Consider the following 21,018-nt stretch of genomic DNA (forward strand, 5'->3'; position numbering starts at 1 on the left):
TTTAAAGTTCCTGGTGTCCTGGATTCTGTCATTTTCACATGAATGTGAAAAGTATCCCTTCAGTTTCTGTCCCACAGAAACACCAGTGACTGGGATTTGGGACAAGACAACAGGGCTGCTTTAATTGGATTCAGCCTGGAAAACCTCCACTGATTGGTTGACAAAAACCTTGTGACCAGTTATGTAAAAGAGGAGTTAGAACTGATTCCTCAGATCTCTTTAGAGAGGCTAGAACAGATTTTGGTGGGGGGAAAAATGCCAATGACGGCTCAGACACAAAGGTGTAGGAAGGACCTTTTTTTGTAATAGTAAAGAATCAAACAGTCATTTGTGTACAGCTAATTTGAAAATGCCATGTGAACCTTAATATGGCACAATAAGCAGAGCTCCAACTGAGAACAGACTTTTAAACGCTCATTACTCTTGGCAAAGCCTCAGCAGCCATCCGTCAAGAACTCCTAATCAAAAGTGGTGCAAACACGAGGGATTGCAACATCTAGTCCTTTCAACGAACCTTCACCACAAGGAACAAAAGACCACACAACAACTGAAAATCATCCTCCTTACTAATCTACGTGCAAATCTAGCGTTCTTGTTTTGCCCAGTGTTTGCCAACTAAAACTGGCCGAGTTCTGATAAATGCATGGCTGCATAATCCCCCCCTGCTGACTCATCCCATACAGAAACTCGTGGTGCATGAAATTCTAGCTTGCTTCCTATATGACACGAGGGATTAAGAACTGGGATTTGGAGGTAATGGACAACCTGCTTCCATAAGCAGAAGACTGACGGACACAGAGCGTCTGTGTTTGTTGTAATAGAATGAGGCTCTAATGTATGGTGAGTTAAAGACCCTTAATGACTGTATGGACTCTGTGCTTTGCATCACTGTTATCTGTCACTGGCACAGTTGCATTTTGGAGATTTTGAGTTCGTAGGTCAGAGAAAAACAAATGGGCCAAAACAAGTCTACATGCCTGCTGTTGTGTAGCCTCATTCCTGAAAGAAAGAAGGAAAAAAATATCCAGTACAGATGCTTGGATTATTGCAGTGTGTGGAAAGATGGCTATTAAGTTCTACAGTATTTGCTTTTAGTCATAACACGATAGCTGCATTATCTTTTCATTATAGCAACTTTGTGTGTATATTTATAATTAATTAAGAGAACTTAAAAAAACTTTTCTTGCAAAACTGATCAGAGACAGATTACAAAACACGTGATAGTGGATTCTAGGCATGTAAGGAAGTTTTAAGTGAATCCTGATGCTGAGCTGAAATGTACAAATGAGTATCATCTGCATAGAAGTTTAGTCATTCTGAAAAAATTACCCAACACATACAAAATGCCTGCTCATTAACATTATCGAAACATGGACTTTTGTTTTTACTAACTTATGTACTGTGTCATATAAAAGAAAGTTTAGGTGTAGAAGTTGTCACTCCAAGTAAGAAATGCAGTAGGGCTGCATTAAATTGGGGAAAAAAAACCACTGACATTGCAATTCTTCCTTTTTTTTCCATCCACATGTATGTCGATATTAAAATAAATAAAGAAGCTGTCATCATGTGACTTAAATAACTCCATTTGAAAAAACTTCAACCTTTGTACAATATCAGGTGTGATTTTGTAGGTAGTACATCTGCTTAGAAAATTTTTAAAATACCTTTAAAAAAATATGTTTTACTGCGAAGACTTGTTTGAGTGTCAAATGATGAAATGAAAATGAAAAAAAACAGTCTATCCAAAAACCAATTCATCAAAATGATGGATGTTCTATCAAACAGACTTCTTTGGTAGATTAGTCATGGAAAATGAGAACTGTGTGAGGTTTTCTTTTTGTATCTAAAAGAAAAATGTTTTAGCACGATGTCTTAGAGGCTCAGCTCAAAAATTACAATATTGTGGAAAAGTTTTCATTTTTTTGTAATTACTTCAAAAAGCAAAACATTCATAAATTCTATATTTATATTTATATACAGAAGCCTGGAAAATCCAACCGACTGTGACACTCCTCTCCTCCACCAGACAAAGCATTAAAGGTCTCCACTGAGCTCATGAAGTTGCACAATCCAGCACTTTTTTTTGCCGCGTTTCTGTCGAGCAGAAGTGACTGAATATTCCCTCTGACACTCTGCTGTAGCGCAGAGTTCATCTATCATGTTTACCAGCAGCTTCCTGACAAGACCTGGAGAACATTTCCTGCCGTTCTGTCTTTCTCACCTCCACCCTGACATGCTTTTGTGCAAGATTATGCAAGAATCAGTCTTGTCGCAGAGCAATATGTTGTTTTTGAGATGTAGAAACTGAATGAACCCATCGACAAACTGGTTATGCTCACGAGTGTAAATGTGTGTTACCAGTGTACGTTTGTGTGTAACGGTGGAGCTGTAAGCAGACTTCCAGCCTGATGACTGACCTTCACAGCTCGTGTTGTGTATCTGTTTTGGGCCTGTGGGACTCCGCTAATAGAGCAGTATTGTAACTTGAACACAAAAGAATATCCGGGCAGAATCGCATCCTTTAATCCTGCAGGATTGCCTAAATATTCAACAGGATTTAATGAACTGGCTGGACTGGATGTGTCAAGGTGACGATGCAGATAACAGGGGAATTTGGTTTATATTTTGGGTTTGGGGGGAAAACAAGGAAGGAGTCTAAGGCAAAATGCAACTGATGTTGTCTCTGCTAGCAATACACCCTTTGGATGAACAAGCCCCTGAATTGGAACACAGCTTACAGAAAGTTGCACAACTTTTTAGGAAATAAATCCAAACCAAATCACATGGAGCAATGTTAAAGCATATACACTCTTCCCCGTAGACTGTATCTAAAAATGGACTGATTTGTGGACAAGCCTTCAGTTCGTCTTCTTTGGTCATCTTCTTGGAGTTTATGGAACCAAGAATTGACCATATTTGGAGGAGAGGGCTGAGCTGGGTATGATTTAGGGGCGAGATAGACGAAGAAATGGAGGACAATCTGCCTGTCCACCTACACTCACCTGATTATTATCACTAATGACCAAACGTGACAATCAAGCCATCAACGCCACCAAATGTCAGGTACTAGATAGACTGGGAATCTATAGGAGCTTCCTGGAACCAGTGCCTACCTCACTCAGTGGTATTGTGCTGTCTGGACGCTCCCACATTGGCTCTACTTTTCAGAGTGGATCGCTGCATCCATCTTTTAGTGGGTTAAAAATTGTTTGAAGAACTCAAACGCCTTTTCTCAGCGCTGTACCTTAACTAATAATTCTGTTTGTAAGGAGCATGTATTGATGTGGAGCTACAGTACACGATGCAGCCAGCATGTACTACACTTCCAGTTGAACACACTGCAGCATGTACATCTAGAAACTGTAAAAACAGCAAGATGTTTAAGCTTCTGATTGTCCAGAGCGTCCGTGTGATGTGCAGGAAAATTAACCGACTCCAAGCTTAAAATGCAGATATTTCATCATCATAATCAAATTCTACATCTTTACTTTATAAATCTGTTGCAATTGATTCGTTTGGTGCTGCACAAAACAAAAAAATCAACAGAGAAGCCATGACTGACTCAACCAACAGTCACGTTGACAAAAAATGCAGTGACTATTGACAAGAACAGAAACAAATTAAAAATGTGCCTGGTAGCTACTATTTTTCCAGTATTCAAAACATCTCTAGGGACTTGTTGGACATGTTGAATCTAAGTTTATTACATATTTTGTAAAATAAATCATCAAATAAATCCAATTTATGCTTTCTGGCATTGTAGCTGTGTCATAACGTACAGAGTTTCCTCAACTTCTAGCCGTGTTTGTGCTGTTTCCATAGAGGTCAGGACTTTATGCTATCGTGAAAAATGTGACGGGAGCAAAAAAACTGCTTGGGGTTCTGAGAGTGATGGTCTCTGTGTTTTTTTTGGAGCTTTTATCTGTGCTCAAATTAGTTTGAGCTTTTACAGCTCCATGGCAAGACCGTCTTTATCGTCGACTGCTTGGTGTTGCTGTAAATCACAAGTTTGCTGCAGATCACTGAATGAGCATTTACCCAGTAGAGAGAAACTCAAATAGCTCTCCACTACTACTACTACTACTACGACTACTACTACTACTACTACTACTACTACTACTACACATGTGCTTGTTAATATTATTACCTAGTAAGGAGTGTTGGCAACCGACAGCGCCGGCCCAGTTAATTCCCCATTAACACAATTCCAAGAGTCGTAAAAGATCCCTGTGATGCTGAGATTACAGCAGCAAGATTAACCAATGCGAAGGTCAAACCACTAAGGCAGGAGTCACAACACTGAGCGAGGTCCAAACTTCTTTGGAGATGTTTACTGCATTTCAGCGTAGGAACAATAAGACGAGTGCTAACATCAAAAACGTGTCCATGACTGTTCAGGAAATCATTGAGTTTGTAGTTGTTGGTTTCAGAATCATTGTCCTCATGCATTATCTCTGAAGTCAGCACCGTCGGTCCTCAGAATGACGAGAAGTCTGTGGAGGTTCTCAGTCATCCAGGTCATGGTAATCCCAGGAGCTCCAGAGGAAATTAAATCGACTTCTCTTTAAGGTAATGAAGACTTTTCTCATCCAAGAAGCTTCCTCAGTTCTGGATGAACAGCTCAGTTCATATAGAGACTCTTGGATAAGAGGCGAAACCTTAAAGAGAAGTCCAGTTGATTTCTACTGAAGCTCCCAGGGTGATACCAGCAGCAAACCACAGTCTTAAGTTTCCCATCTAATTTCCCTAATTACATCAAATACACAGTTTAGTTTACTGGTATGACAAAATTGCGTTACAGCTTAAAAACACAAAAACTCATACAAATCCGTTTCCACAACAGGCCCGACCAGTTTGTCCTACATATTTAATGCCCAGGTGTCCTGTGGGCCAAACATACATTATGTTTGACACTGTGAGTGAGTGGAGGTGACAGGCTCGTACTTCCTGTGGGCTTTAGACAGCTAGTCAGAGAAACAGGATCAGCAACCTTTGGCCTCAACAGTATTTCACGCTAATCTGCGGCCAAAGCTTCACACGTCTGCATGCACTCTACTGCTGCCTTCTTCTTATTTCCCCTCCGTCTCTCTTTAAACCTTCCGCCATCACGTCATTTCACCCACAAGTGGTCTCTGTCTGCTGCCCTGCATCCATGTCAGTCACGTCTAGTCCAGATATTGTTGTGGTCCTCCAGTCATTTTAGATTTTAGCTACCAAAAGTACCCAAAAATACACAAAAAGTATACATTCATTCTATGAAAGCATGCCTTATGTGCAGCTTTCACTACATTAAGTGCAATTTAACACAACTTTAAGTAGCTGAGCTTTTAAGGAGCACACGGTTTTCGCCTAAGTACACAAGGGAAGATTGTTGTTAATTATACAATCATATAAAACTATAGGAATACAATCGAACATCCCAGTATAGCTCAAAGAAACGTCGCTCCCCTCACCTCCATCCTCCCCTCTCCTTTATTATCTGCGGTTCTGGTGGTTCATTGGACTCATTTCTTACCCGGTGGCAGTCTCCTCCAGACAGCACCTCCTGGATGAAGACCGCAGGGCCGTCGGGCCTGTTGGAGCCTCCTCCGATGGTGATGCCTAAACTGCTCGATCGGGCCACTGAAATGAGCTGAATCACTCCTTCACCTGGGTGACTGATGACAAACACACGAAAATAACATATCAGGTTTTTAGTGCACTGATCTGCTGCAAATATATGATAGTGTTTAAAGACAAATAAGAAGTCAAATTAGCAGTAATCAAGGGTTTATAAATCGCAAAAAGTAATATTTTCAGTGTGCAGGAATGTGCAAATGAATCGCCTGAAAATGTGCAAGTATGTAATGTAAACGACCTGACATGTGCAAGAGGATCAAAGTAATCCTCTTTATTAGCTGTGCATTAATGTAACGCATAGAGTCGGTGTCTACGGTGGGGGGAGAGGGCCAGAGTCACTGGGGGAGAAATGATGATAAAATATATAAAACCAAAAGACATTACAGGACTAAAGAATATCGACCAAACATTCTCCAGTGGCTTTCTGTTTGAAATGCTTATTGAAACACTGGTCTGCCTGCGTTTAACTGGACACACGTGGATATTTATAATTTTTTTTCTTATGTCAACGATAAAGAGGCACATGTTGACACAACTCTTACCTGAGGGAGCGCAGCATTGGTCCACTGTTGTTGTACATGTTCTGAGAGCCTGCTGGGCTCAACAGCAAAGGACTCTGGGATCGAGACGAAGAACCAGATGATGTGCTGTCCAGGTAGCGACCTCCTTTAATGCGGTAAAAAGGAACAAAGCAATGAGACGTTTAACCTCGGCTTTGTTGCCAAAATAGCAAAAGAGAGATAACTTTAGACAGGTGATGGAGGTGGTTCACAAACATGACATTTATACTATCAGGAAAGTAGTGCAGGAAATAGCCTTGATACACATTTCTTTTTCAGACAAACTAAAACAGAAGCTCTCACCAGTTCCCTGCAGCTATAGATTGCTCCAGTAGTAACACATGTGCCGTCCTGTCAAACATGTCTTAAGCCTGAGCAACTCTAAGACCCAACATGCTGACCAACCAACCAACCGCCGAGCAACCCAGATATTCCCCAGAGTCTTTTTTTAAATATTCTTTTTTAATCTACTGCCTTCGGTAAACATCTGCTTCTTTTCTAAAAGCTGTGTGGAGGTTGTACATGCTGCAGTGGAACGCCACGGGTTCTTTCAATAAAAAATGATTCGTGGCTTTGTTCATTTTTGAGCAACTGCACAGAGATCTCGCTTCGAGTCAGTAGAATGTGCTTCACTCATGACTTCACACCAACGGGGCCGAGTTGTTTAGATCTTCAAACTAGACGTGATATCGGCGTTGCATGTCTCTGGGCTGTATCGTTATGAACAAAGCAGCTTTTACTCATCATTTGCACTGTGATGCAAAGACCCAGTGGTGTTGCGTAGGGGGTCCACATGTCCAGGAGAACGATTATAGCTCAATACATGACAACTAACGGAGCTTCTCTGTTCTGTTAATGTTGCCATTTACTTTATTTAACAGAATATAGCAAGTTGAAGTTTGTTTTTTTTAAATCTGCAAACGTTTCGTACAGGATGCCATTCGGTTCTGGTCTCCTCATTCTGGAGTTGAATCCTGGTGCACACAAGACTGCTCACACACCAAAGCCCTGTTTTAACAAATCTGTACCAGCTGGCTGCCTCCTTCCCAACTGAAACAGATGTTGGCAATTGTGTAATGAACAAGTGCACTTGTCATAAGCCATTTTTAAAGGCCGACTTACTCCATCCACCCTTTAGGCTTATCAAACATAAGCCCCTTTCAGACATGTACTCCTTTCCTTTAATCTGACAACAACTGAACGTGTCAGCGTCACGTCTCAGTGAGCGCGCTGGTCACGTTTCCCGCAAAAGGTTGGAGCGAGTAACGTTTACGTACAAGTCTAGAGTGTTTGCAGCTGTATGAACAGAGGAGCGTAGAGGAGCAAGAAGAAACTCTCCACAAGGAGTTCTGTTGCTTCTGTGGTCGCGTTGTGTCCACCGTTAGAAAAAAGTGTTCTCGTGGATTAATCGTAGCAACTGGACTTGCCTGAATTCCTTGAAGATGTTTCATCTCTCATCCAAGAGGGGCGGAGCAACAAATCCCCAATGGAAACCGAAATTCTGTTCATGGCTCCTTAAGGATATCAGTATCTGGAACTCTCAACTAGTCACTCAGAACTGATGAAGCCTCTTGGATGAGAGGTGGAACGTCTTCAAGGAAGTCAAGCAAGTCCAGTTTCTACGATTAATCCACGAGAATAACCACGACCTGGATGACTGAGAATCTTCACAGACATATCAGAAAGAGTGGTAATCAAGTAGTAAACCTGTTTGCAAAAACTGAATTTGAGCTATCCACCATTTTTTGGACGGTTTGATGAGCTTGATAGTAGGTTAATCTTTTGTTCATTAGTAGCTTCTTGCACCTTGTCGTACCGTCCAATCCCAACACAAATATCCCTTGCATCCACTGCCGTGAGTATATTTGAATGACTCTATGAGAAACATTAAAAGTGACCAAAAAAGTTGTCCTGCGCAAACCAAATCCACCCTAAAACTTTCATTTTCAGGGTGGTTTTTCATGGAGGTTTTTGTTGCCGTTTGTTGGTGTGAAGGGGATTTTGAAAACGGTAACACGCAAATAGTAAAAAAAAGAGATGGCTGAACTGATCGACCAATGACAGGCTTCCATGATTCCCTTAAACTGCACAGAAACTATAAAAGCTTCTACAGAATCCTGACGTTTATTCCATTTTTTCCTCTCATTAAGCGTTTTTAGGGCGTTCTTCCTGATCTAAATCAATGGTGTAGAGACAAATCTATCAACCTACCTTGCTGGATGGGAGAGTTGCGTGTTGATCCTGTGCTTCCGTTGGAGCCATATTTCTCCAGCAGCTCAGCAAATTCCCTCCTTTTCAAAGGAAACAAAAGGAGAAATGTTGAGAACATTGTTTGGGTAAGAGTGTGACCGTCATGGACAGATTAGGGATGACTGAATGGATTTAATAGTTATCTGCAGTTTAGCAATTCTGCATGCCACCCGTTCAGGTGTTATCGTGGTTTCATGCAGATTGGAGCGGCTATGGGAGGTAACGGTAAAGTCATTTGTGTGACGCTTTCATCACATGTATATGGTTCCTTTTGTGCTAATTTTGTGGATATTTTTTGTGTGTTCTCAAGCAAGTCTAGTTGCTACGATTAATCTAGAGAATAACCACGACCTGGATGACTGAGAATCTTGGTAGCCCCAGTTTTGAAAGGTGCTACAGGAATACATTTTATTGTAAACCTCTTTACTAATTGTGCTTTGACAGACTTTTGTTGATACAATTCCAATATTTCTGCACAAGTTATAGATGCATAAGAACAATGTGCTGAGTGGAAATCTTGATGAACACAAGTCAATACAGCTCACTCAGCAGCACCGTGTGTCCTTCAGATAAAATTAGCTCGTTGACACATTTCAATGAAAACCCATCGGTCATCATAATGTACTGGCAGGAAACGATGCAACTCCCTCCTGAGTTGTGTCAATATTATCTTCCAACACAACAATATATGACGTCCCATATGGATGATTGTTTAAATTTGGCACTTCTAAGCAGATTGGCGTTTTTCCACTGGAACTCGGGGGAGGTTTGAATCTGAACGTGTGCAGGAATGAGCCCCTCACTGGTGCCTCCAATCATTCTGTTTCCATCATGAGCAGGATCCATGAGGTGATGCAATAATTCTGCAATAGCTTCAACATCTAATCAGAACAAGGCAAAACAACAACAATGCAGGAAAGCGAGATGTATTGCTGCTAGACGACAAGGCACATTTTACAAAGCAATGTTATGATTTTCATTAACTTTTTATTTAGTATTACTTTTGTCAATTTTGATTTATTTCAGTGACAGCTACAGTCTGAATAACTTTTGAGGACGACTGTACAGCTTAATCATTACAAGTCAACAGGCCGGTTCACCTGCCTTCAATCATGACCCCTCGCCCAGCCCGTCATTTAGCACCAGACCGTGATCCAGACACCGTGCCTCGACCCGTTCCCTGCTATGCCCTTCGCTCACCTCCCCGGAATCTCCTCGGATCACTCGCTGACCGCTCAGCGCTGGGTTCCCTCTCTGAGAACAAGCCATCCGGAACCTGCCAGCTTCGACCTCACCACGACTCTGCTGAACTCCCGCTCAACACACACGCCGATCACAGACTTCTAACTGCCCTCGCACAGCCCTGATCTGTCGGCGAGGTTTGCCGTGCCGTTAGTCGAGGGTTCTGTCAGTTCGTATTCTCGTCACTAACTCGGTCGGTCCTTGTTGTTGTTGGCGTAATCCCGTGTCATGTGTTACTTGCCTTTTGTTTGCTTCTATCCCTGCCTCCTTGATCCGCCAGCAAGCAGTGTCTTGTGCTCACCTATTTGATTTGAAGCTCTGTGCGTTTTGTGATTATTCTTGCTTCATGTATGATGTTTGTATTTGGTATTCCCTCTTGATAATCTAGCGTATTGCTTAATTAGCCTCCCTGTTCACCTTTCACTACTCACCTCCCTGGTTTGTCTGGTTTATCCTTCAGTCTTTCATCCATGTGCATATTTGTTCACCAAGTGATTCACTTCATGTAAATAAACACCTTTCGCTAATTCTCTGGTGAGACCCAAGATTGCTCTAAGATTCCACCCTGGGCTGCACCGTTTCCTCAACCAGGAGATGTTTGGCTTAAAAGTGCCACCAGCAGGGCAACTTCACCCCGAAATGGAAGGACACAATCATCACACTTAACGATTTTTTAAAATTATGATTAGTCTGAGGTCATTATGTTTAGTCTCTCTACTTCTATAAGCTCTGTGGGTATTAAAACTTGCAGGCTTTAAAAAAAATAATAACCGTACTACTAAGAAACTCGCGGTACTACTTGATGCTAACGTCTGTTTTTTGATGATCAAGTCAAAAACTGTTGCTCAGCCCTTCCCATCAATCACTGCACAAAAGCTGCAAACGCTTTAATCTATTCTCAGTTTAATTACTGCAGCGCTGGAGCCGCTTCCACCGTCTCCAGTTGGTACAAAGTGCTTTTGCTCGACTCATTACTGGGACAAACAGGCCCGATCACGCTCCCCCCCGTGCTTGCCGGCTCCTTCGCTAGACTCTGAATTGATTTTCTGATGTTATAACTCACTTTTAAGGCCTTTAACGACCTTCTGCCTGCTGGTTACTCCCAGGTCAGAGTTTGTGACGAAGCTTGATCTGGCTTTTGTTACTGGACCTTTTCTTTCTTTTTATGAAGCCTTTAGTAACATTGCAATGAGCAGAGCTTTAAAAATAAAACCAGCTTGTTATTATGAATATTTGTGCTGCTAGCATAGCTTTGCAGCCTTTTCCAGTCCCGTTTGCCTCGCTTGCTTTGCCCATTTCCTTCGCACCTGGAGCTAATTTTGCTCCATCACTTTGTTTCGTCCGTCAGACTTTAAGCCCCGTATATGAGTCGTGACACTGCCGTGCTTTCAAAGGACATAAAGGGTTTAATTGATGAGTTTTCAACATTAATGTTTGGATGTTATGAAACATTTTGATGTCTTTTTAAAATCCTTACATTGGTGCTTGTCAGTTGTTAAATATTTTACTTGATTTCAAACCACTTCCTGCTTGTCTCACATGCTTACAGTTTATGAACTTGGCCCTCAGGTCCTCCAAGGTGCAGATATCACATTTTGGAGAGGCAGCTTTTAGCTTTTCGTGCTCCGAGTCGCTCCAACAGTCTGCCAGAGGACTTGAGAGCAGCTGCAAGTGTTGAGATATCCAACGTGACCTTTAAATCTACCTCTTTAAATTAAGTATGATTCATAGACGTTAATATTCATTGATTTTAGGTTGTTACATTTTTTTTAAAGAATCCAGTTTTTTTTATCATTTTAATGTGTTTTGATGCTTTGTTTTCTAATTTTATCTTAATTTTATTCCTGCTCTGTTTCATCTTTCCTATTTAAAGCCAATTCATCTCGCTGTTTCTAAATTCATATTTTGTGGTAGTTGCTGGGTTTACTCATAGCAATGTGGTTTATTGTATTCTGATATCTGTAGGATGGTAAGCATGCAGCTGGTGCTCAGCCAGTTTCTGACTTGTCTTTTAGAAGTACAGGGAATGTGTTTGGGGTTGGGGATGGGGGATGGATGGGGAGGTAAAGACAGACAGACAGGCATAATCCCCCTCCTCACGGCCGCCCTCCCCTCCCCTCCAGCTCCTCTGCAGGGTGGTTAAAGCACAGAGCACAGATTACGACACGAGGCTCATCCTGTCAGGAGCGCTGCCCTCGGTTAAGCTGTCTCCCCTTCCTGAGTCTGCTGTCATTCCTCTGCATGCAACACAAAGCAGAGGTGTTGCGCTACCTCACAGCAGCTGGTGAGAATCCATCTCTGCATTACAGAGAAATAGCTAAACTCCACACACACCGATACAAGCATCTCATTCATGCAGTTCTGCATCTTCAGTCTGCTCTGTTACCAGCCATAACCAGTGATGTGTATCCTCTGACAGCTGAGGTGTAAATCCCGCCCGTGTCAGACTAAGAATCTTGTTGAGGCAATTTTATGAGGAAATGTCAGAACCGGTATGTTCAAGTGCAGCACTCTTGGTTGCTTAAATGTGCAAATCGCCTTGTGAGCGTACATTTTAGGATCCGGTTGATTTGAGACGAGTTGTGTCTCGCTGACAGCTTGACCTTGTTTTCACCCAGACTGGTCGTGGTAAGATTAGAAAGCTGGTTCATCGCTAATGCCGCCAGAATTACCAAAAGGAATGCCGCCATCGCCATGCCGGTACAGTTCAAAGTGTTGTTGTGTTCATATTTAGAGGTGAGCTGTACACCTTGTTATTTCCTGGTTATGTGAGCCGTCATTGTTTTTCTGTCTGGGAGCTGTTGGTTTGTTTTTCTGTGTTCTCTCATATTACATGAACTAAAACCTGTAAACATGAAATGATATGGAACCACGGGTCATGGTAGTTGTAGCTGGTTTGTTAGTTAGGTCTGGGTACGCCTTTTATCTTCCATCACAAAGAACTTTAAAAACAAATTATGACCCAATTTAGTCAAGACTGCAACTTGTATCACTTGACCTCAGATGTCATGAACGGAGAGGAAGAAAACCAAAAAGAACCGTCTTGTAGCGCATTATTAAAGACTAGAAAAAGTTTCTATCCACCTGTTTTTTACATTTTTATTTTTATTTTACAGTTTTAATTTACACATAATAAATTGTAGTGTGCATCTACTTGACCTTTGGCTTTTTAAATATAAAATATAAGCTCATCCACTGATATCATGTCACAGATACTCTGAGCAGAAGCACTCCACAAAAAACTGTCTCTCATCAACTTTGAACCAAAGCTAGCATCTTTTCCGATCTCAACCAAAGTGTGCTTCTGTTGTTATCGTCCTGCACAATCACCGTGTGAAAGATTATTACATGTAATGCTTTATTCATAAATAAATCGTGTGGGAATCTACGCCAGTCAGTGAATTGAGGCAACAATTTAAAACGTGTCGTGAAAGCATGTCACCATCATGCATGTACAAATGATTAGAACACTTCCCCCACTTCTCACATATAGAAAAAGTAGTTTAACTGCTCAGTTTGTGCTAAAATCCTGTGATTGGTTTGCTGAGCTTTCACATCACAAACAAACACGATGTTTAGAATGATTTATATGTAGTTTATGGAAAGCCTGTTGTTTTGCTAATCATGCAAGGAGAGAATAAATGTGGGAATATGAATTATTAAAATCCTCTACTGTAGGTTAAAAGGTCACAATCACACTTTGTTATAATAGTTGACTGCATGCAGAGTTTAATAGTTTGGAGAGATGTAAAGGCGCTATGAGAACCAGAGCATTTCCCCCCTATAGCAGCATTTAAATGACACTCTGTGCTGCAGAACGGTCTGACTATGAGACCATGTATTTATAGACGTCTGCTTACTTTGCTTCCTCATCTCTGGCTATGAGGAGACGCATGTGATTGGTAGCAGAGGCCGCTCTCAAGATGTCCACAGCTCTGTGAAACAACAGAAACAAAACACGTTTATTATGCTGTTGGTCGTGCCACAGTCACGGCTTTTCAAACAGACATGAGAGCAGGAAGGCTTTACTGGATTACCTTTCACTTGTGATGCCTACTAGGCTGTCCCCATTCACCTCCAAGATCTGGTCTCCTGGCATCAGGTTTCCTGTCAGCGGTCAAAGACAGGTCAGATAGTAGTCGTGCAGGATACAGTTATCAGCCGCAAGAAGAACTTTTATGGAAGCAAAGTGGCTTCTTCTGCGGCCTTAGAGCCCAACACATTAGCTCTAAGCATGTAGATCGGGACAAATAGATCACAGCTAGACATGTCAGGATTCCCCCCCCCCCAGGAAACACCACCACTGGGAGATTTTAATTATCGTAGCATCACCAGATGGGCGAAATACCCTTTCAGGCAGCCGAGCCTCAGGAGACACATCAGCTACACAGCTTGTAGTTCGGCTGTGCGTCTGTTACATCCCTGTATTGGATATCTATATTCTAGACCAAGGATGTTTTAATGTAGTTTGCATGAGCCAGTGTAAATCCATATGTGATTTGAGATGACCCCCCGCTGACCTGCGACTTTATTGCAGGTCTCTGGGAGCTACGTTGTCGGTGGCAGCAGCCCCTGATGGGTTTCCTAAAGCAAGTTAGTCCCAGAGGAGGGGTCGGACAAAGACATGAAACACCTATGAGTTGATATAACCCTCCTGGGGGGCATCATTGCTCATGTGGGAAATGATAGAAATCATTGATGGGAGGAACGACCTGCCCGACCTGAAGCTAACCGGTGGTCTGAGTCATGGATTGGCCATAATCATGTCCGACCATAATGTGGCTCAATACTGAGACTCAAATCTTTTATTTTCTCAATACTTTACATGTTCAGATTTGTTTTTTACAACATGGAAGATTCAGTGTTGCACAAATTTTCAATAGCAAATAAAAAAGAAAAAGCAGTTGTCTCTTCTCCGACTCTCCTGATGGCAGTCGTAGAGATTTTGTGATAGTTTGTTTTGTATTTAGTGCGTTTGTGGTTCAGAAAAACTGTAATTTAGCTCTATTTTGTAGCTCTACAGTTCAGTCACTCACAGCTTTGCCACTGTGCTTTCTTGTTCACCAGCCTCTTACCATGAAAACTGACAATTTATTGGGAATCTGGACGTTATAGATGTACAACAATCAGACACAGACGATGATAACATTGATCATCCTGTTAGAAACGTTGCTCCAGACCAAGTAAAGCTCACTTACACAAATATTAACGCCCAAATTAAGTGGACTTGATGAACATAATCAGCTCCTAGTGGCTTCCGTTTGATGCACACAGTCTGCTCTTCAACAGAAATGTACAGTCAGTGGGAATAAACAGAAAATATAAAATCTCAGTGACAAGTGATGATGTGTGCTTCGTTGAAAAGAAAAAAAAAAATCTCAGTTGTCAGTGATCAGAAGAGCTCCCCAGCTGTTGTGACTGCAGCAGAAAAGCCTTTCTGGGGAGTCAGGAGCAGGTTAACGTGAGTAAGACCGAGTAAAGCTCTTTGATACGGATACAAGCAGCAGCTAAATTAGAAAAGTCGGTGGTCTTCTATTCGAGTTCCTCCTCAGCTTTGCTGTAAATGCATCAACGGCGTCTCCCAAACAAAAGCTGTGATTGTTAATAACAGTGCAAACGGTTCTCTGTCACTCGTACAAATCTGTGCCCTATTTCCATCATTTATGGCACAGAGAAAGTAGGCCAAGACAATGTTGTGGTTTGTTTTATTCATGTTTTCGTACTCGCATGAGAGAAGCTCCAAAAATACTTGTACTGTCACTTCAGCACTCTTCAGTCTGTCACGTTTGACCACTGTGGTGATATCCGCTTCTGGTCTGTTCTGCAGTCCGTGCTACTCTTTCAGATAATTCACAAGATGTTCTATGTAAAAGGCATAAAGGGGGAATATTTGCAGAAGATTTTCAAATTGCTTTATGCAGCAAAAAGATTTAGAGCTACAACAAGAACTGCAACTTCCTTTTTACTTTCATTTTGCAGCAGCGTCTTCTTTCCCAGCAGCTACAGGCCAGTCGATACGACTGAAATAGTCACTGATACATCCTAAGCAGGCTCCTGTGTTAGCCTCTTTTATCTGTTTACAGAAATAATCTCATCAGAGAAGACTTCGGGCTGCTCCAGTTAATTTCTTTCAGTTAGATGTATTTTAAAGGAACTCTTTGTGCAATAGGTGCAAAAGAGTGGAGACTTCAGCACACTGGAGCTGCATTTAACCGCAACGTACCGGTGATAGACCTCCATCAGGCAAATGGTTTGTAACAAAGAGAAGCCGTCTTAAATAGGAGGCGGCTTGTTGATGCTAAAGGATCCCAAAGCATCCCCCCACTGTGGGACAATTTCCTCACTAGAAAATTAGAATACTCTCCATAGTAACAGCCGTCAGTGTTTAATCAAATGATTTTCATTGATTAAATGAATTAAACTATAACATGAACCAGGCTGACTCAACAAAAAAAATTCTCAAAAATCTTGTAGGTGATGTATGCAGATGAACCTTCAGGGATTATTTACAAGTAAAAAAGAGCATCAGTTAAGAAATATAGTGAAAAATAATCGCAAAATGTACACGAAGGCATGTGTACAGGAAGTAGAAAGTCATTTATTGATCAATGCAAACAATTTGGCACAAACACTGATGATTGTTAGTAGAGCTTTAATCTTTCTGTATGTTATTAGAGATGGTCCCACACCAGATGGATGTTTGGGATTCATGCCTTCCTGTTGGGAATGTAGTTGGTTTTTTATGCTTAATTTCTTTACAGACATACGTAACGCGCGTCAGAACTGGTTTTAAAACAGATTTGTGCAGATATACTGTAGCTGTGTTCATTAATCATTGGTCTTGGGAGGTGCAAGAATTTTTTAAAAAACTGCTGTAACATAAACTTCGGTGAGGTAAGACGAACCTTAGTCACCGTTTCTACAGCGACCCTCAAAGAGCGAAACACTGCAGCGAGTAGGTGAAAACAGACAACTAAGAAAACAGCTTCACAACACGACACCGCATTCAGAAAGAAAAGGGAGTCAAAGTCAGAATAGCAAAGCCAATACAGAAATGAAATGATGGAAGGACAAAGAACGACGAGGACTGATTCAATAATTAACTCATCTGACATGAAAGCTGTGTGAGTCTTTAGGGACGATGAGGACGCTGTGATGAAATGACTCTTCGTTCATCATTCCTTTTCTGGATTGTCGATGTTGTTTGCGTTTTTTGTGTTTTTTTTATTGTGAATACTCTGAGCAAAGAAGCTTTCTTCTTTGGATAAAAAATAAATAAAGTAAACCGGAGAAATCATGGCAAGAAAAAAAAACCTCTCACAAGTACAGGACTTACCATCGCTTGAAGCAAGGCCACCTGGTAAAATCCGCTTGACGTAGACTCCAAACTCCTCTCCAGTTAGCTCCTTTACTCCACCGATCACTTTAATTCCTGTTGGCAAGAGCAGACAAAACACTTTCTGAACAGGTGTTTCCAAGTTGTTTTCTCTAAACAGTCCCACAGACTGATGACAATTAAAGCACAATTTTCATCTTGCTTGAATCCTGCTTCAGAGAACATTTCATTGTCAAAACCTTCTTTCTACTTCTGAGCACACAACAGGAAGTAGAGGATGTTTAACTTATGGTCAAGGTGCCATTTCACAAATTCAGCACTTTAGAGCTTTCTGACATCATTCAATCTGTCATCAAAACAGAATAAAGTCCTCAAAAAAGCTTCCTTTATCTACTGTAACATACCATGAAGTAAGAGCTCACTGATATTTATTTCACTTTGACTCACCTGTAAGTCTGTATCACTGTTTCACACTGTTTTCAAAGTAAAAACTTGGTAAAGTCCAAACTGAACAAATGCTAATAGCGCACATAAATGAATAATAATTACTGGGTACAGATGGTATTTTGAATACTGTGATCTCAGGGGAGTGAGGGGAAGGTCATTGGTCAGCAGTTGTCATTTTATTGGCATTGTGCTGACATGAGAGTAATGGCAGGGGCAGCAATTACTGGCCCTCGGGGACGGAGGACGTCTCACCAACTGGATTTATATGAATGTGATTGAAAATGTACCTACGTGTTTTACGACATCAGGCAAAACTGAAGTTTCTGTATTTGCCCCTAAACACCCCAGAAACACATGATCTAACCAGACAGTCACTCTGGATGACGTTTCCTTTGCCTCCAGTTCTACCGTGACGAACTTTGGAGGTGTTTTTAAACAGAATGTGTCCTTTGACTCGCACAGAAAGTCAGTCTCGAGGACGACTTTCTTTAACTTTTGCAACAGTGTCAGGAAGCTTCGTCTCAGAGTGATGCTGAAGAACTAATTCAAGCATTTGTTGCATCTAGACTGGACTATTGTAATTCCTTATTGTCAGGATGTACCAATGACTTTCTGAAAAACCTCCAGCGGATCAAAAATGCTGCAGCCAGAGTTCTGACAGGAACCAGCAAGACAGATCATGTTTGTCTCATGTTCTCTTAATTAGCTCCCAGTAAAATACAAAACACAATTTAAAATGTTTTCTTCTCACATACAACCAAACACCATTGCATCTTAAAAACCTTCTCGTACCATATTATACATCTCATGGTAGGTATTTAAAAGCAGTGACTTCCTCAGACAGGAACCATTTCACTTGGTATAAATAAATATTTGAACATCTTTGACTGTCTATCTTAATCACTTGATCTCAGCGCTTTTGGCCATTCAGCGTTCCAGTATGTGGATCCTTCTTACTGTGTTGCTTCCAGAAGTCAACAGACTTCGCCAAGTCTTGCTACACATGCAGTCAAACTTTTCAAACTGAATTACTATGAATAATATATTATTTATTGCTGGATCCATGCTGTGTCTTCCTCCATGCGGCAAGAAAGTAGTGCCATGTTTGCAGAAAGATGCTGAGGCTCAGTGGGTGTTGTGTATGTAATGCAGCATCAACCTGAGCCGATATCAACCGTATTGTCTCATCTGACATCTCATTTGAGAAAATATTAACAAGTCGATATACGGCCGAGGCCTTCTGCCTGTTCGGCCTCATTCCTCCAAACACTCAGTCTGTTCCTACTGGGTTTGCACTTACGGTGTCCGAACTTGCTTTTTTCCCCTCTGGCTCAATATTTATTGAAATAAGATTCTAATAGTATGACAAACCTTCAAGTAAAGGGGCTTTAGGGGCTTTTATAGTAATTCAGTAGGACGCACAGTGAAGTTACAGTGATGGATGGATGGATGGATGGATGGATGGATGGATGGATGGATGGATGGATGGATGGACAGACGGATGGATGGATGGATGGATGGACAGATGGATGGATGGATGGATGGATGGATGGATGGACGGACGGACGGACGGACGGTTGGATGGATGGATGGATGGATGGATGGATGGATGTATGTATGTATGTATGTATATTTGGATGGACGGACGGACGGACGGACGGTTGATTGGATGGTTGGATGGATGGATGGATGGATGGACGGACGGATGGATGGATGGATGGATGGATGGATGGATGGATGGATGATATACAATATGCAATTTATAAAACATTACAACCTTATTATTGGTTTTACAGTTTACAGTCAACTTCTCTGCTTTTATAGGACACATTGGTTCCACAGGCCTACCTTTACTGAGATTAGGATGTTCTGTTTTTGTTGAAACTGCTTCAGAGATGTGGACAAGTATAAATGGAACAGATCAAATCAATGGACAAAATGATTTTATGTCCAGTGTGGCAAAGAACTCCCCCGGTCTGATCAGTCAGTGAACACATTTCTGTTGTCACACATGAAATCACACAGCTTCAACATCTCCTGACATGTTTTCTTCAGATTCTTTTGCATTTCCTTTCTCCACACTTAGAGTAAATGTAACCCTGAGATCGGGACTAGTTTAGCTTCGGGCGGCTCTTCTGCTGCCACAGAGACAGAACGGCTGCACTAATTGGGTCTGGAGCAAAGGGTTGTAAGTTAATTATCGCCCGTTGGCGGAACGGGGTTATAAAATTCCTTGTCTCGGTTCTCTCTCCCTTCACGCTCTTCTCTGAGGAAAACTGTTTCTTGTTCTTTTGTTCCTCCTCAAAGCAGTCTCCTCCCCCCGCCTATCATCAGATAAGAAAAACACCATCCTAACGCATGTGCAGCAAATATGAAAGACATGAGCCCATCTTCTTCCCCCTGCTTTACATTTTGTTAACCAAGTCATTAGCTCCTCATAATACATCAAGGGCATGTTTGTTACTCGGTGTTCCAAAACTTCAAGACCGTGTAAAGAAAAATTTAACGCGATAAGAAAGGGCTTCTTAAATTGGCTGATAACAACCCAGTTATGACAAGAACACGGAAAATATCATGTTTATTCAACTGCGCAGAGAGCTGTTTGTGGACATCTGGAGAGTGCAAAACTGTTCCTTTGAAGAGCATTCTGCATATTCCATCAACATGTTGGCAAAATCAACTGTGACTGGGATGATTTTCACTGTGAACACTTTCTCCCGCCCACCGGCGAGGATGGTACAGCTTTCAGCAGCATTAACAAAGAGATTAGCATGTGCTGTCCTTCGTGCAGGATAGCAAAAGGGTTTGCTACAGCGAGCACAGCAGTCCCTCCCCCTGCTGCTTTGGAAGCTTCACATATACAGTAAGGGGATCTTTAGGCTCTGCTCTATGTATCAGAGCAGAGTGAACACTTGCACATGCTCCAGTTGGATGACAATAAGCTGATTTGCTTCTCAACTTTGTGCTGACACCACTACTGAGGATCCAGTTGTCTTTCACATTTTTTAAATGCCTTTTTTTCTTCCCCTACCTGTAACTCAAAAAACATTTAATCCATTTATAGCGTTCAAACTTTCATTTGCATAGATTGTTTTAAAAATGGTGCACGTGATGCTTCCAGCGACCTGTAGTTTTAACGCTAACGAGGTAATTCATACAGTGTACTCTATTATGCATGATGTTTTGTTTCGATTGCTTTTCTTACAAACATAGTTGTAACACCAACCAGCCATAACTGACTTTAAAACAGACTGATTTTCATTCCCCTTCTGTAGCGATGGAAGTTAAAACATTCACAATCCTCGGGCTGGAGACAGAGTCCGCAGAGCGAAGGACACCGAGATACCGAGAACCTCAAACCAAATAAATAAAACATCCTCCAGGTCTGTCAGGATGGTGTGAAGTTTCTGCCCTCAGGAGGAGGACACGAGGAGGCAGACTTTCAGAGGAATCCACAGTGAACACTTCCAGACGAGGAAAAAAAAAAAAGTGTATTTGAGAGATATTTTGGCCTCGTGACCAGCTCACATCCCCCCCACCACTATCACAACTACAGAGGAGCAA

General features: G+C 41.6%; 1 protein-coding gene across 1 annotated transcript in view; it reads right to left on the minus strand.

The window, feature by feature from the left end:
- Window positions 1-21,018, minus strand: part of LOC103365753 (syntaxin-binding protein 4) — a 75,385-nt gene that overhangs the window by 18,647 nt on the left and 35,720 nt on the right. The window contains exons 3-8 of the mRNA XM_008293284.1: window positions 17,008-17,103; window positions 13,709-13,778; window positions 13,532-13,606; window positions 8,391-8,470; window positions 6,162-6,285; window positions 5,516-5,657 (exon numbers count right to left, since the gene is read on the minus strand). Of these exons, the coding sequence (XP_008291506.1) occupies window positions 5,516-5,657; window positions 6,162-6,285; window positions 8,391-8,470; window positions 13,532-13,606; window positions 13,709-13,778; window positions 17,008-17,103 (587 nt within the window). The remainder of the gene's footprint in view (window positions 1-5,515; window positions 5,658-6,161; window positions 6,286-8,390; window positions 8,471-13,531; window positions 13,607-13,708; window positions 13,779-17,007; window positions 17,104-21,018) is intronic.

Source organism: Stegastes partitus, unplaced genomic scaffold (assembly GCF_000690725.1).
Source record: "Stegastes partitus isolate 25-593 unplaced genomic scaffold, Stegastes_partitus-1.0.2 Scaffold869, whole genome shotgun sequence".
Lineage (NCBI taxonomy): Eukaryota > Metazoa > Chordata > Actinopteri > Pomacentridae > Stegastes > Stegastes partitus.